We start from the raw sequence: 17,553 nt of genomic DNA, 5'->3' as shown, positions 1-17,553 counted from the left end.
AATATAACCTTTAAGGCCTTAAAGGAGAGTTTGATGAACCTTACTCTTGGGCATAGTAATTATCAGATTCATTTTTCTTTTTTGTATGTGAAAAGAAAGGGAATGCCCTTGAGGTACTCACCCAAAAACAAAGGAACCATCATCAACCCAAAGAGCATTTTTTCTTTTAAACAAGAACCCAGTTTTTTAATTTCATCATGTCTTACATTTGAAGTACTCTTCGATGATATCCTTGGCCCAAGACTCTTTGCCATAGTCCTTAACCACCACGCAACTGCAACCAACCACTTTACGGGGGTTTTCTCTCTTTGTCAGTTTTACAGAGGCCTACCCATTCCCTTAGTTTCTTGTTGTCATCAACCTTAATCAGGTTGATTTGGTGCTTAACACAAAGGGCCTCCACCAACTTGACATCACAGTTGGATGCAAACACACGCAGATGGGCTTGGCGCTTATCTAAGGCTTTGGCAGCTTCGTGAATTTCATGTGCTAGGCCATAGTGGATGAGGGCGGTCTTCAGCACCTCTTGCAGAGCAGTATGAACGTCCATGACACCTCCAGCAGCAATGCCTTCCTTGGCCATGGCAGTGGATTACGGGCAGAGCCGAATCTTGAATGCACTGAAGCCTCCGCCTCCAGGGAAATAGCAACCCATAGAGTATTATAGCCAGAAGCTGGACCTGGCCACATGGGGATAACCCAGTTTGCCTTATGGCCATTACTGCCATTGCTTTTTTGATTAAGGCCACTGAGAAAATCGTTGTGGGATCTTCTTTAACCACTTTTGTACCTCAATCAGTAGAAGCCCTCCTGGATTTTCATCACACTTACCATTTCTCAGCCAGCTGCCGCACATCCTGTGAAGTCCTTTTGCTAACTGCTCCTCTTGTACTGCTGTTATGCTGAGATGACTTTAACCCTGTTCCTCTTCTTCAGTTGCTGAATGCTGATGGGTCACCTCCTGACCCCTGTGATGAAGCTCCTCGGGGTAATGCTGAGTCTCATGGTTCGGAGTTCTTATTTAAAAGGTAACAGTGGTCACCACAGAGCACTGAGGAGCGTTCCCTGTGCTATACACTAGGTTCTCATTACTGATCTATTTTATAACACATAGTAGTGAGTTTATGACAGACAGTCTTAATCTCCCCATTCATCCCACCCTTCCTTCCCCTCTTGGTATCCATGTTTGTTCTCTGCATCTGTGTCTCTATTTCTGCTTTGCAAATAAAGTCACCTGTATCATTTTCCTAGATTCCATATATAAGTACTATTATACAATATTTTTTTTCTCTTTCTGACTTACTTCACTGTGTATGACAGTCTCCAGGTCCATCCACAACAAATGGCATGATTTTGTTCCTTTTATGGCTAAGTAACATTCCATTGTATACCTGTTCCACACCTTCACCCATTTCTCTTTGGATGGACGTTTAGGTTGCTTCCATGTCCTGGCAATTGTAAATAGTGCTGCAGTGAATATTCGGGTGCATGTGTCTTTTTGAATTACGGTTTTCTTTGGGTATATGCTCAGGAATGGGATTGAAGGAAGTCCAGAAAAGAGGGGATATAAGTATATCCAGCTGACTCATTCTGCCATCAGCAGAAACTAACACAGCACTGCAGAGCAGCTATGCATGTGTGCTAAGCCACTTCAGTCGTGTCCAACTCTTTGTGACCCAGTGACCTGTAGCCCGCCAGGCTCCTCTGTCCATGGGACTCTCTAGGCAAGAATACTGCAGTGGGTTGCCATTTCCTCCTCCAGGGGATCTTCCCAACCCAGGGATCAAACTCAGGCCTCTTATGTCTCCTGCATTGGCAGGGGGGTTCTTTACCACTAGTGCCACCTGGGAAGCCCCTATACGCCAATAAAAATTAATAAAAAGTAAATTTTAAAATGAGATTTAATATCATCTTAGAAATAATATCATTATATTATAATGCCAGATAGTCATCAGTTTATACATTTTTCTTTTGCCTTTCTGGGGATAATCACATAATTCAGGATTAAAATGTAGCAGCCTTGGGACTTCCCTGGTGAACCAGGGGTTAAGAATCTTCCTGCCAATACAGTGAACGTGGGTTTGATCCCTGATCCAGGAAGATTGCACACATGTTATGAGGCAGCTAAGCCTGTGTGCCACACTGAAGCCCACACTCTAGAGCCTGCGGGCCACAACTGCTGAGCCCACACTGCCTGCAGCCCATGTTCTGCAACCAGAGAAGCCACTGCAATGAGAAGAAGCTCATGCACCGCAGGTAGAGAATATCCCCTGCTTGCTGCCACTAAAGAAACGTCTGCACACAGCATCAAAAAAAAAAAAAAAGTAGCAGCCTTTTATTAAAAAAAGTTTTTTTGTTTTTTTTAAAAGTTAAAGGTAACAGTGGTAAGTATTGTGCTGGGTATGCTATTGCAACTCCTTTTGATGTTGTTGAGGCAGCATCTTTACCTATGGCTACCTCAGCCTGATACATTCTTACATGGGCTTTAGCCAAGGACCAACTGCCAATATCTGTGGTGATAGTAGATGTGCTTTCAGAGTAGCCCATGATTCGGGGATATTGTGGAAGCAACGTGACTTCCTTACTTCCAGCAGAAATAAAATTTAAAATGGCCCCTAGGTCCAGGAATTACTGGATAAAACATTGTACCTGATGTTTTAGCTATTATTAAGATTCTGGGGCATCCTAAAATTGGCTTCTGGAAGCTAAGGGGAATCACCTTGCTGACATTTCTGCAAGGAATGCTGTCCTTAAAGGAACCAACAGCAGCCAAACCTCTGTCATGGTCCAAAGGAATATTTCCCCCAAAGGAAAACTTAGAAAAACTGGCTCGAGAAGCCCAATAATTGGCCTCAGAAAGGAAAAAATGAGATTGGAAATCCAACAACTGTTGGTTCAATAAAAAGAGAAAGCTCTGGTTCAATCCAAATAACAGCCCAATCCTACTAGAGACTCTAAAATTCCCACTCCTCACCACTGTACATTGCAGTAATCCACTGATCTACTGAAAAAAGAATCATGAATCTGTATTGGTGGGGAAGCATTAACAAGGCTGCAAAAAGCACCGACCTCACTTGCCCTGCTTGTCCAAAACACAGTCCAAGGAAGCCTGTTCATACTGCTCCTGGGCATTTTTAACTGCCTAATGGACCATTTGAGTTCTGGCAAAGCAGTCACATATGGAAGTGAGAGCTGGACCATAAAGAAGGTTGAGTGCCGAAGAACTAACGCCTTCAAATTGTGGTGCTGAAGAAGAGTCGTGAGAGGTCCTTGGACAGCGAGGAGATCAAAACAGTCAATGCTAAAGGAAACCAATCCTGAATATTCATCAGAAGGCCTGATGCTGAAGCTGAAGCTCCAAAACTTTAGCCACCTGATTCAAAGAGCTGACTCATTGGAAAAGACCCTGATGCTGGGAAAGATTGAGGGCGAAAGGGGAAGAGGGCGGCAAAAGGATGCGATGATTAGATAGCATCACTGACTCAGTGGACATGAATCTGAGTACACTCCAGGAGATAGTGGAGGACAGGGAAGGCTGGCTGCTGCAGTCCATGGGGTTGCAAATAGACGTGTTTCCGACTCAGCAACAGATGGCTTTCATATAACTTTCTCTGTCGAGTGGATATAAGTATGTTTTAATCATGGTCAGTTTTCACTTTGGACTGAAGCTTTCCCATACAGACAGGCTACTACCTCTTGTGGCTAAAACTCTTTTGGAAAAAAATTATCCTACATGAGGAATTCCTCTTGAATCATAGTGATCAAGGCACCCATTTTATGGGTCAGGTCCTTCAACAGGTCTCTAGCAGTTTGGCTGGTTTTATGACACTTTTAGTGGACTTGCATGCCTGTGTGTGCTCAGTCATGTCTGACTCTTTGCTATCCTTAGAACTATAGCCTGCCAGGCTTCCCTGTCCATGCGGGTTTTTTCCCAGGCAAGAATACTGGAGTGGGTGGCCATTCCTCCTTCAGGGACTCTTCCTGACCCAGGGGTCAAAGAGTGTCTCTTTCATTGTGGAAGGATTCTTTACCTGCTGAGCCACTGAAGCAGCTCCTTTACTGCACTTACCGCCCTCAGTACTCTGGTTTACTTGAATGCACTAGTGGCGCTATTAAGACTCAACTGGTAACATTCATAGAGATTCTCTAAATGTCAAAAGCATTTTGGAACTCATGAACTATTACCCATAGAGATAGTCACAGGATGCCTGCCCAATGTACTTACCTCCTATCACTTTTTACCCACTACTGATAAAAGGGGAGATACTCCAGTATGGCAAAGACCTAATTGTTTCCATTTAAAATTGCCATGTTTTGATAGAACAATCTTTTCACAGTGCATTTTCAAGAGATGAAGACTTTAAGCATCATACCATCAAACCTGGAGACTTTTTCTCTTGGAAAAGACACCTCCGGAAGGACTCTTTTCAACCTCACTAAAAAGGCCCCACTAAATATTTCTAACCAACTCTTGTGCCAAAACCCTCCAAGAAATAGATCCTTGGATTCACATGACACACGTAAAGAAAGCAACTGACTGGACCTGCACATCATCTGGTGACCTGGAAGTATTCCCTGGAATTGAAGCCAATGACACCTGAACAGACAACCTTCCTAAGATATTCAGACTGGGCCTTGATCTGATCTCTTGTTGCTGTTGTTGTTGGAGTTTAGTTGCTTTACAGTGCTGTGTTGTTTCCGCTACACGGCAAAGCGAATCAGCTATATGTATACATATATCCCCTGTTTGTCACAACCTCAGCATGGAGTAGAGTTCCCTGGGCTATACAGTAGGTTCTTATTAGTGATCTGTTTTACACATAGTAGTGTATATATGTCAATCTGAATCTCCTTGATATACTCTTGATAACATATGGACTTTGGATAAAAAAAGGCCTCTTACCCTTCCTTGTTACTCAAGTGTAACCTCAATAGGTTTCCAACCTCTGTACTTACCCTCCAACACGGGGCACTCAACCCAGGAAAGGTCCTTCTTCGCACTGAGGGACAAAAAGCTGCTGAAACTGGAAAAGCTGACTCTTGATCTGTGATACTTTCAAAGTTCAAAAGTGGAGAAATGTGAAAAACTAATGAACAGAAACCTCACTTAAATAGAGTTGGGCCACCAGAAAGAGGAGCTCTCCCTCTCTGTGACAGCAATACAGCCCAAGAGGAATAAGAAAAACTCCTCTCTATTTCTGGCCAGAACTCAGCCAATGAAAAGTCATAGACTCATTGTTTAGTGTAACCCTCCAGATTTTCTTTTGCCCTCTATAAAACAGTTCTCCTCCCCTGGCTGAGCAAGAACTTGCACATGGCCTGCCATGGTTGCAGACCCTGAATTTCAATTCTCTATTGATCCCAGATAAACCCATCTTTGCTGGAGAAATAGCTGGCATCTATTTGTTTTAGGTCAACAGGAATCCAGTCAAAAGCCAGTGGCCCCAAAAGCTAGGCTACCAAAAGCTGTGCTGTGTGCTGTAACCTGCTCAGTCATGTCTGACTCCTTACGACCCCATGGAGCTCCAGTTCACCAGGCTCTTCTCCACAGGATTAAGCTGGAGTGGGTTGCCATTTAGAGGAGGAGGCTATAAGAAGGTGGTCTCCAAATAGCTCTCTTACTGGAATGGGCCAGATCCAGGGCTCTTTTTCCTGAGAAGAGTCCCTGTCTGCCCTCTGGAGCCGGCTGAGAGTCAAGGTCCAGAAGGGCAGGGTTGAGGAGACAGGAGCATGCTGCTCCTGCCTGCTCCCAAGGCTGGAATGTGGAATGAGTGAAGGATCAGGTTTCCTCATTTGCCTGACAAGTTCGCTTAACCAGTGGGATCCAAGCCTTGTTCTAATGGGAACCAGCTGTGGGAGGGGGAAGCTGTGTCTGGAAGGAGCACAGGCCACGTACTCTCTGCTCAAGTCATCTCCCGGGGAAGACTTGTTAGCCCTCCTTTTACAGCTGGGGAAACTGAGGTCCAGGGAGGTGAGCCACAAGAGATTCATGTCCAGGGCTCCTCCACACAGACTGTAGCCGGGGATCCTTCGGCCAGGCCTCCAGATGGCTTCTCTTTGAGGTCACTGCCCAGGGGGACTGTCCTCAGGCCCCAGCAAAGCTCTTCAACAGGGCTGACCTGGCTCCTGGTCTGGGTACCTCCCACCTGGCCCTCCGTGCCCCTCTGGTTTCCGTGAGTGCTCCCCAGGGTGAGACCTGGATGTTCTGCTTGTTCCTGTTTGCTTCACTTCCTTTTAGTATAGTCGCAGCTTCCCCTCATGTTAGGGCACTCAGGAGCAATTCACAGGTCTGTCTGTGTAGGGTTGTTTCTGGGAAGGTTGGCAGCCGTGATGCAGGGGCTTCCTAGCAGGGGGCAGCGGGGAGCTGATGTGCCCAGTCTGTGTCCAGGCTCTGAATAGAGGGGCATGGATCAGACCTGCATCAGGCCTGAGGAGCAGTGATGACCACTCCTGGTACTCATGCCTGGACCTGAGATGCTCCGGCCACTCACAGTCATGCAGGACCTATTGCAGGACCAGGCCTCTCCTTTCTGGCCTCTAGGTATGTCCTGGGTCTGTCTGGCATGGAGTTCATGGGGGCAAGGGTGGGCAGAGGACACAGAGGGCGAGACCCTTGGTGGGCCTTGGTCCCTGTGCAGGAGCCCAGTACTGTTTATGACATTTCCTGCTACGCTGGCCTCAGACAGTGACTTCGGGAGATCAGGGTCAGCCTGATCTGAGCCTACCTTGCAGCTCATACACCCCATCCACCCTGACAAAGGCCCAGGAGGCCCAGCCTTATCCTCAATATTAATCCTGGGAGAGGTCGCCTAGCAGAAAGCCTCCACAGGGCAGGTTCCTGTGGATGGCCTGAGTCGTCCCATCCCGGGGCATCATCTGTACTAGCTGGAGGCCAGGGTGGCTCTGCAGAAATAGGCACATGAAGTGGAAAGAGCAGTCAGGAGAGTCTATGGACACAGTGGGCTCCATTTTCAGAGAGTCCACAGTGGACTCCCAGGCCAAGGTGGACAGAGCAAGAGCCATAACGCAGGGTTGGGAAGTACTAGTAGGGGATAGCCCGGGGTGGAAGGAGCAGGTCTATGGGGACAGTGAAGGGAAGAGGAGGGAACACGGAAGATGGAAGAAGTAGGCCTGTGGGTGAAAGTCAGAGGTTAAAAGGGGGCATTAGGGTTGAAGGCATAGGACCTCCCCACGAGGATGGAAGGAGACATGAAATATGTAGGAGGGGCTTGGGTGGCAGGGGGTAGGCCTGCAGGGAAGTTAGTGGGAAGGGAAGGAGACACGCGGGGTGGAAGGAACAGGCCTGTGGGAAAGAGTTAGGGGTTCAGTAGGGGAAATGGGGGATGGAAGGAGCAGCCTTCACATGAGGACCCAGTCTCACAAACAACAGTGAATTCTTACGGTTTTCATGAGCTGTGTCAGGGGTCAGCAAATCTTTTCTCTGAAGGGCCAGAGACCTGGGCCCTACAGTCACAACCCTTACCTTCATGGCTGTCTCAGAAAAGCATAAGTGATTGAGCATGACTCAGTTCAATAAAACCTTATTCATGCACACTGAAATTTGAATTTCATGTAATGTTCACATCATAATATATTTTTTTCATTCACCTAAAAACATAAAATCACTCTTAGATGGCAAGAAATCCCAAAGCGGGTATAAACCAGAGTGTTCACTTGAGTTAGAATAGTAAAGATTTTAAAAGTAATAACATGCAAATGTAACAATATGCGATACTCAGCTGGCCATGGAGATGTGCAACTGTGTGCACTGCTGGTAAATGTTGTCAAGCAGCCCAGATTCTTCTAGGAAAGTCCTTGGCAGGGTATTGGTGGGAGTTTGAGCTAGAACAGTCATTTTAGGGGAATTTGACAGTGCCCACCAACTTTTAAATATGTTGTCCTTCCAACCAGCAACTGCCATTTTCAAAAAATCCATCCCACAGGAATATGTGTTGTGAGTGCAAGAATGTGGCATCATTTGTAAAAGTAGAAAACTGTGATTTTATTAGGGAGTTGAGATAATATCTGTGAAAGGATGTATTGGTTATGTGGAGCATACTTCTGTATGTTAAGTGGGTCCATATCCACTTCCACCTGTATCTACACATTATCCCCCTAGTGATGGGCATGAGGGTTGGGGCCTCTCCCTGGTCGTGGAGGAACTGGGACAGTCTTAGTTGGGAGATGGTGGAGCTGGAGCAGTGGAGGGGAGGGGGCCTCACCCGTGGCTGGCTAACCCGGGAGGCGGATTAAAGAACATTCCGCGGATGCCGCTGCCCGGCCTTTCTAGCCTGCCTGGCGGCAGCCTTTTGAGGCCTCTGGCTGACCCGGCTCCTGGCTCCTCCTCGGAAGGCAGCCAGGAGTTCCCGTCAATAAGCACCTGGCTGGGCCCCACCTCACAATGCGATGCTCATCTCTGAACGCCTTTGGGGAGGGAACTCTGCCAGGTGAGGGGTCGGAGGAGGGAAGAGGAGGCCTGGACTGCCTGTCTGTGCGGCCCCTAGGGACAGGAGTCTCTGACAGCTCCGTGAATAGCTGCCTGGTGTCCTGGGTGAGGGCACAGGCCAGCGCAGTGCACAGAACCCTTGCAGCCCTGGCAAGTCCCTCTGCCAGCCCCAAAGTAGCAGATGTCTTTGCAATGATGCTGCATTTTGTCATCACTGCCGCCCCAATCCCAATTCCCAGGACTCATGGAGGCTTAATGGAAAACAGGGATGAAAGCACCAGGAAGAAATCAGCATAGCCAGCTACTGGCCCTCAGTATCCCATCATCAGACACCGTTTTGATTGCAGATGTCTGCCCCCTATTTTTCCAAGTTCAAAGGCAGATGGCTGATCTGCGTGTATCTGCCCCTGCTGCCCCTGGCTCCCAGGTCTTGGTCACTGGCCTGTGAGGCAGGGTCTCTTCTCTGTGCTGTCCATTGCTCTGCTCTGATTGAAGGACTCTGACCCATGAAGGTGCTGCAGGAGCCCTTTGACCAGGGTCCTAGCAGCAGACTTGATGCAGGTTCTGAGCTGGTTAGAGCAGCTCTGGCTCAGCTGGACGCCAGAACATGGTTCTCTGTACTGACTCAGTTCCTGGGTGACCCACAATTAGGGCCTCTGAGCTTTCAGATCTTCTCAGCAGATCCTCCCATAACCTCCGTGCTCACCTAAAATTCAGGGTTCAGGCCTCCACAGTTCCGCTTACCCATGGCCACCTCACCAATAAAAGGATATTTACATGGTGTCCCCACAAGGCAGATGCAAGGTGGACCTACCATGCTGGGAGCTTGAGTGGCCTGCCTTTCCCCCCAACTCTTATTTTAACTCTAAGTTTGAACCAAACAAAAGCCCTGGTTGCCTCCCAGGAAAGTTCAGAGCTCCCTGCAACCCTCATGCCTCAAAACTACCTGCCTCACCCAAGCTATCCTAGAACTCTCTGCCTCAGGTCAAAAAGTGAAAACAACCCAAGTGTCCATCAGTTGATGGGTGGATAAATAGAATGTGGTATATCCATATGATGGAATATTATATTCAGTCTTAAATAGAGATAAAATTCTGATACATGCTACAGTGTTGATAAACCTTGAAAACATTATGCTAACTGAAAGAATCCAGACACAAAATGGCAAATATTATATTATCCCACTTATACGGAGTTCCTAGAAGAGGCAAATTCATAGACATGAAAGTAGAAGAGAGATTACTAGGGATTGGGAGGAGGAGGAGGGTGACAGATAATTTAATGGATACACAGTTTCTAGTTGGTGTGATGAAAAAGTTTTGGAAATAAATGGTGGTGATGGTTGCACAGCATTGTGAATGTACTTAATGCCACTTAATTGTATACTTTTAAATTGTTAAAAGTGATTTTAAAAATTATGTATACCTTACCATAATAAGACATATGATAAGAAAATTCACTAAAACATTATTTGTAGTGGTGATATATTAATATAAATGTATATCAATCAATAAACTATGGAAAACCACGCATTAAAGAGGAAGGAAAGCTAAAAACATTTGCCATCTCTAATGGCTCAACATTCTTTATACCCCAACATTTCATGATATCTGTTATTACTGGCACTTCATTGCTAATAATAATTTTTTCTAATTTTATGGGATTAATTTTAATCCCATGGATAGTGTGAGCTCTAACTTATGCCACTTTATGACCTTTAAATATTTTGAAAATTTAAAAGTTAATCTTTTTGCTTACTTTTTTGCTTTCTTATTTTCTGATAATATAGGCATTTATTTATTTATTTTAGGTTTGTTTTTAAAATTAATTAATTTATTTTAATTGGAGGCTAATTACTTCACAATATTGTAGTGGTTTTTGCCAGACATCGGCAGGAATCAGCCACAGGTGCACATGTGTTCCCCTCCTGACCCTCCCCCCCATCCCATCCCCCAGGGTCATCCCAGTGCACCAGCCCTGAGCACCCTGTCTCATACATCAAACCTGGACCAGCGATCCACTTCACATATGATAATATATATGTTTCAATGCTACCCTCTCAAATCATCCCACCCTCGCCTTCTCCCACAGAGTCCAAAAGACTGTTCTTTACATCTGTGTCTCTTTCTCTGTCTCTCATATAGGGTCATCGTTAACATTTTTCTAAATTCCATATATATGTATTAGTATACTGTATTGATGTTTTTTTTTCCTGACTTACTTCACTCTGTATAATAGGCTCCAGTTTCATCCACCTCATTAGAACTGATTCAAATGCATTCTTTTTAATAGCTGAGTAATATTCCATTGTGTATATGTACCACAACTTTCTTATCCATTCATCTGCCAATGAACATCTAGGTTGCCTCCATGTCCTGGCTATTGTAAACAGTGCTGCGATGAACATTGGGGTACACATGTCTCTTTCAATTCTGGTTTCCTCAGTGTGTATGCCCAGAAGTGGGATTGCTGGGTCATATGGCAGTTCTATTTCCAGTTTTTTAAGGAATCTCCACACTGTTCTCCATAGTGGCTGTACTAGTTTGCATTCCCACCAATAGTGTAAGAGGGTTCTTTTTTCTCTGCACCCTCTCCAGCATTTATTGCTTGTAGACTTTTGGATAGCAGCCATTCTGACTGGCGTGAGATGGTACCTCACTGTGGTTTTGATTTGCATTTCTCTGATAATGAGTGATGTTAAGCATCTTTTCATGTGTTTGTTAGCCATCTGTATATCTTCTTTGGAGAAATGTCCATAGGTGCATGGATTTATCTCTGGGCTTTCTATGTTTTTTCATTGATCTATGTTCCTGTCTTTGTGACAGTACCATACTGTCTTGATGACTGTAGTTTTGTTGTATAGTCTGAAGTCAGGCAGGTTGATTCCTCCAGTTCCATTCTTCTTTCTCAAGATGGCTTTGGCTATTTAAAGTTTTTTGTTTCCATACAAATTGTGAAATTACTTTTTCTAGTTCTCTGAAAAATACCGTTGGTAGCTTGATAGGGATTGCATTGAATCTATAGATTGCTTTGGGTAGTATACTCATTTTCACTATATTGATTCTTCTGATCCAGGGACATGGTATATTTCTCCATCTATTTGTGTCATCTTTGATTTCTTTCATCTGTGTTTTATAGTTTTCTATATATAGGTCTTTTTTTTCTTTAGGTTGATTTATTCCAAAGTATTTTATTCTTTTTGTTGCAATGGTGAATGGAATTGTTTCCTTAATTTCTTTTTCTGTTTTCTCGTTGTTAGTGTATAGGAATGCAAGGGATTTCTGTATGTTAATTTTATATCCTGCAACTTTACTATTTTCATTGATTAGCTCTAGTAATTTTCTGGTGGAATCTTTAGGGTTTTCTATGTAGAGGATCATGTCATCTGCAAACAGTGAGAGTTTTACTTCTTCTTTTCCAATCTGGATTCCTTTTATTTCTTTTTCTTCTCTGATTGCTGTGGCATTCACACCTATGCATAGATCAACTAAGCAGAAATTAGCAAGGAAACACAAACTTTAAATGTTACAATGGACCAGTTAGACCTAACTGATATCTATATAAGTGTTTTAAAAGTACTTCTTTGGGAAAGACATTTTTTTCTTTTACTTATTTTTTAAAATTAATTTTTAATTGAAGGATAATTGCTTTACAATATTAGTTTGATTTCTGCCATACATCAACATGAATTAGTCACAAGTGTACCTATGTCCCCTCTTACTTTTTATTGTGCAATTAAAGTGACCCAGGTACATTTCATCAAAGACTGACATCTTTTACTAGTATAATATCAAAACTAGAAAATTGATATCGATACAATACAGAGAACTAGACTACAGACTTTAATCAATCTTGACCTTTTTAAAATGTTACATTTGTGTGAGTATGGTTCACATGTGCATGCATCTAGTTCTTTGCAATTGGATGTCATTAATAGACTCACAACAACCATCAGGATATAGAACTGCTTCGTTACCACTAAGGAGGTCTAATACTGTCCCTTTAGACTTCAATATTATGGTAATCCAAGTCTTTGCCCTGACCAGTAATGCTGAAGAAGCCAAAGTTGAACGGTTCTATGAAGACCTACAAGACCTTCTAGAGCTAACACCCAAAAAAGATGTCCTTTTCATTATAGGGAACTGGAATGCAAAAGTAGGAAGTCAAAAAACACCTGGAGTAACAGGCAAATCTGGCCTGGGAGTACAGAAGGAAGCAGGGCAAAGGCTAATAGAGTTTTGCCAAGAGAACACACTGGTCATAGCAAACACCCTCTTCCAACAACACAGGAGAAGACTCTACACATGGACATCACCAGTTGGTCAATACTTAAATCAGATTGATTATATTCTTTGCAGCCAAAGACAGAGAAGCTCTATACAATCAGCAAAAATAAGACCGGAAGCTGACTGTGGCTCAGATCATGAACCCCTTATTGCCAAATTCAGACTTAAATTGAAGAAATTAGGGAAAACCACTAGACCATTGAGGTATGACCTAAATCAAATCCCTTATGATTATACAGTGGAAGTGACAAATTAATTCAAGGGATTAGATCTGATAGACAAAGTGCCTGAAGAACTATGGATGACATTGTTCATGACATTGTACAGGAGACAGGGATCAAGTCCATCCCCAATAAAAAGAAATGCAAAAAAGCAAAATGGCTGTCTGAGGAGGCCTTACAAATAGCTGAGAAATGAAGGGAAACAAAAAGCAAAGGAGAAAAGGAAAGATATACCCATTTCAATGCAGAGTTCCAAAGAACAGCAAGGAGAGCAAAGAAAGCCTTCCTTAGTGATCAGTACAAAGAAATAGAGGAAAACAATAGAATGGGAAAGACTAGAGATCACTTCAAGAAAATTAGAGACACAAAGGGAATATTTCATGTAAAGATGAGCAATAAAGGACAGAATTGGTATGGACCTAACATAAGCAGAAGATATTAAGAAGAGGTGGCAAGAATACACAGAAGAACTATACAAAAAAGATCTTCATGATTCAGATAATCACGATGGTATGATAACTCACCTAGAGCCAGACATCCTGGAATGTGAAGTCAAGTGGGCCTTAGGAAGCATCAGTACGAACAAAGCTAGATGATGGAATTTCAGTTGAGCTATTTCAAATCCTAAAAGATGATGCTGTGAAAGTGCTGCACTCAATATGCCAGCAAATTTGGAAAAGTCAGCAGTGGCCATAGGACTGGAAAAGGTCAGTTTTCATTCCAATCCCCAAGAAAGGCAATGCCAAAGAATGCTCAAACTACTGCACAGTTGCACTCATCTCACACACTAGCAAAGTAATGTTCAAAATTCTCCAAGTCAGGTTTCAACAGTACGTGAACCGTCAACTTCCAGATGTTCAAGCTGGTTTTAGAAAAGGCAGAGGAACCAGAGATCAAATTGCCAACATCTGTTGGATTATTGAAAAAGCAAGAGGGTTCCAGAAAAACATCAATTTCTGCTTTATTGACTATGCCGAAGCCTTTGACTATGTGGATCACAATAAACGGAGGAAAATTTTGAAAGAGATGGGAATACCAGGCCACCTGACCTGCCTCTTGAGAAATCTGCATGCAAGTCAGGAAACCACAGTTAGAACTGGACATGGAACAACAGACTGGTTCCAAATTGGGAAAGGAAAACATCAAGGCTGTATATTGTCACCCTGCTTATTTAACTTACATGCAGAGTAAACATCATGAGAAATGCTGGGCTGGATGAAGCACAAGCTGGAATCAAGATTGCTGGGAGAAATATCAATAACCTCATATATGCAGATGACACCACCCTTATGGCAGAAAGTGAAGAACTAAAGAGCCTCTTGATGAAAATGAAAGAGGAGAGTGAAAAAATTGACTTAAAACTGAACATTCAGAAAACTAAGATCATGGCATCCAGTCCCATCACTTCATGGCAAGTAGATGGGGAAACAGTGGAAACAGTGAGAGACCTTATTTTTTTGAGCTCCAAAATCACTGCAAATGCTGACTTCAGCTATGAAATAAAAGACACTTGCTCCTTGTAAGAAAAGTTATGATCAACCTAGACAACATACTAAAAAGCAGAGACATTACTTTGCCAATAAAATTCTGTTTAGTCAAGGCTATGGTTTTTCCAGTAGTCATGTATGGATGTGAGAGTTGGACCATAAAGAAAGCTGGGTGGTGAAGAATTGATGATTTGGAACTATGGTGTTGGAGAAGACTCTTGAGAGTCCCTTGGACTGCAAGGAGATCCAATGAGTCTATCCTAAGGGAAATCAGTCCTGAATATTCATTCGAAGGCCTGATGCTGAAGCTGAAAGTCCAATACTTTGGCCGCCTGATGGGAAGAACTGACTCATTGGAAAAGACCCTGATGCTGGGAAAGATTGAAGGCGGGAGGAGAAAGGGATGACAGAGGATGAGATGATTGGATGGCATCACTGACTCAATGGACGTGGGTTTGAGTAAACTCTGGGATGGGAATACCATCTGGGAGTTTGTGATGGACAGAGAGGCCTGGCGTGCTGCAGTCCATGGTGTTGCAAAGAGTCAGACACGACTGAGCAACTAAACTGAACTGAGACTGACACCTCCCCGAAAATCCTCTTCTCCATAAAGCAGCATCAAACATTGTCAAAATCAACTTTTTCAGCACTCTAAAAGCTAATAAAAAATATGCCACCACCCATGAACCATTTAATAAAGAAAAATATGTAAAAAGGATTATATACTGTGATGAGGTGTGATTTATATCACATTTAAGAAAACATTGACAAACCCCAAATCAAGAAGATTTAATTTTATGTTTTCATCTAAAAGTTTTAGACTTTTAGCTTTTACAGTTAGGTTTTTTTTTTTTTTTTTGGAGGGACTAGTTCTTTATTTCAAAAAGACATTTATCAATTTCAGTATCAAAACAGTTACACTATTCATTTTTTTTTTCTCCCAGTTGGTCCCCAAAGAGACCACACCAAAGGAGAGAACATTTTAAGCTAATTAAGCTGCAGGATGCACCTAACAGACCTCACTGAAACCTCATCAAAAAAGGGGGGTTGGGTAGGGAAGAAAGTTCAAAAGATCAGCACACTGCTAGCCCACAGACTGTAGAGAGCTCTCACAGGCAGAGGGGTGACCAGTGTGCCTCAACCCCAAAGAAGCAAAGTTCCAAAATAATAGAAAATTTTAAAAGTTTTGTACGTAAGCTTTTCAAGATTTCTCCAGCACTGATACAAAGCACAATGAGACGGCACTTTTAGAGACAGCAGCTTCAGACCCAGAAAAGGGTGATGAGATGAATTTCATATGGCTAAATCAGTGGCAAAACATAATTTTCTTTCCTTTCAAGGAGTCAGGAGAGCAAATAAGTGGTCACTTCAACATAAAGGGCACATGATCCATTCTGTGAGCAGTTGGGAACAGGGTAGAGCTGGGACAAGGATTTGGTCTCAGAGGTTTCACCATCTTAGTTGTTTGGTCACTTCTGATGAAAAAAGAAAAAAAAAAAAGTTGTCCAAAGATACCGTAAAGCTGAAAACCTGAACAGCACTTTTTTTATTTTTATTTTTTTTTTTGGCTAACTCCTCCTAGAATCATCTTTATGGTTTGGTGGGTACTTTTTACAGAGCAATGAGGTTTCCCCAAATGGAGCCTTTCTCTGGGCTGCTAGGCTCTCAGTAAGGCAGGCCCAAACCTTTTCCCTTTCTCTCTGGAGAAGGCAATATGCATAAGCTGAAATGTTACCTTCCAAAAGTGAGAAAGGGATTGAACTGCTGCTTCAGAACTACGGAATTATCTGGAATGTTTTTTTACAAATGGTTGTTACATCAACAACAAAAAAGGTAATTACAAAATGTGTACATCACAACATGCTTTTAAAGACACTTTGCATTGTGCTCACATTTCCTTAAACGTTGTTCCCAAAGGTGCTCAGCCTCTAGCCCAGCTGGAATCTCTGGGGAGAGGCAGAGACAGTTTGGCGAAAAGGACACAGGAGTAAGGGGATGGGAGAGGTGGCGAAAGGAGAAAGCAGCCTTCCAGTGAAAGATCAGCCCTCAGTTTAAAGGTCAGCTTCCGGCAGGCTGGCCTCAGCGGAGTCGGGGTGAGAGGGAGGAGCGGCGGCAGGGCGGGACTGGGGTGTTCTACACCTCATTCAGGTCAAGCAGAGTCTGGTCCAGCATCCTTTGTGTACAGAGGTGCTCCTCTTTGGTGCATTTCAGCTTATCTTCCAAATCATCAGTTGTCTTTTCTAGCTTGGCTACCGATCTCTCAGCAAGCTCAGCACGTGTCTCTGCCTCCTTGAGTTTATCGGTAATAATCTTTATCTCTTCCTCATATTTGTCTTCTTTTTGAGAGTACTTTCCTGCAGCAGCACTCAGACACTTCAGGTTCTGGTCCATCAGTCTGATTTGCTCATCCATCTCGGCAATGGGACTCTGCCAGGTCGGCTCGCTCCTCTGTGCGTTCCGAGTCTCCCTCAATAATCACCAACTTACGAGCCACCTCTTCATACTTCCTGTCTGCCTCTTCTGCAATGCGCTTAGCTTCTTTGAGTTGGATTTCCTGGAGTTCCATTTTTTCTTCATCTTTTAAGGCTCGGTTTTCATACCTCTCTCGCTCTCATCACAGCTTTCTCAGCTTCCTCCAGCTTTTGCAGGGCAGTGGCCAGGCGCTCTTGAGCTCGGTCCAGCTCCTCTTCAACCAGCTGGAACCTACGGTTCAAGGAGGCCACCTCAGCCTCAGCCTGTTCTCGGGCCCGCCTTTCCCCCTCCACTTCCGGCTGGAGGCGCTCGGCCCTCTCCTCTGCATCATCGGCCTGCTACTGCAGAACCTGGATCTTGCGCTTCACCGCCTCGATGGTGGTGATCCCGGCCATGGTCCCTATCCAGCTCCTGCTTGCCTTTGGGGTCCTGCCTCCTCCGCTCGGAGTTGCAGCCGCTTCTCACCCCTACTTCCGCCTGCTCCGCCCTGAAATACCTGAACTCTGCAGTTAGGTTTTTAGAATCATTTTGAGCTAATGTTTGTGAGCTAATGTTTGTGTACCAGCACCACACTGTCTTTGTATAATTTTGTAGTTTTAAAATCAAATCAAGTATGAGTCCTCCAATCTTGGGTTTTTGAA

General features: G+C 43.9%; 1 protein-coding gene and 1 pseudogene across 1 annotated transcript; both read right to left on the bottom strand.

Moving 5' to 3' along the window:
- Positions 1-213: 213 nt before the first annotated feature.
- On the bottom strand, positions 214-584 carry LOC122700991 (40S ribosomal protein S12-like). Its single transcript, XM_043914015.1, has one exon. The coding sequence runs from the start codon at positions 581-583 to the stop codon at positions 290-292; it is 294 nt and encodes a 97-aa protein (XP_043769950.1). The 5' UTR covers position 584; the 3' UTR covers positions 214-289.
- Positions 585-16,561: 15,977 nt separating this feature from the next.
- LOC122699178 lies at positions 16,562-17,307 on the bottom strand (annotated as a pseudogene).
- Between the last annotated feature and the right edge of the window lie 246 nt (positions 17,308-17,553).

The sequence above is a fragment of the Cervus elaphus genome, chromosome 9 (genome assembly GCF_910594005.1).
Source record: "Cervus elaphus chromosome 9, mCerEla1.1, whole genome shotgun sequence".
Classification (NCBI taxonomy): Eukaryota; Metazoa; Chordata; class Mammalia; order Artiodactyla; family Cervidae; genus Cervus; species Cervus elaphus.
This window is presented reverse-complemented; position numbering and strand designations above follow the sequence as displayed.

Excerpts from the sequence above, each read along its gene's own strand:
- LOC122700991 (XM_043914015.1), bottom strand. The coding sequence starts at position 583 with ATGGCCAAGGAAGGCATTGCTGCTGGAGGTGTCATGGACGTTCATACT.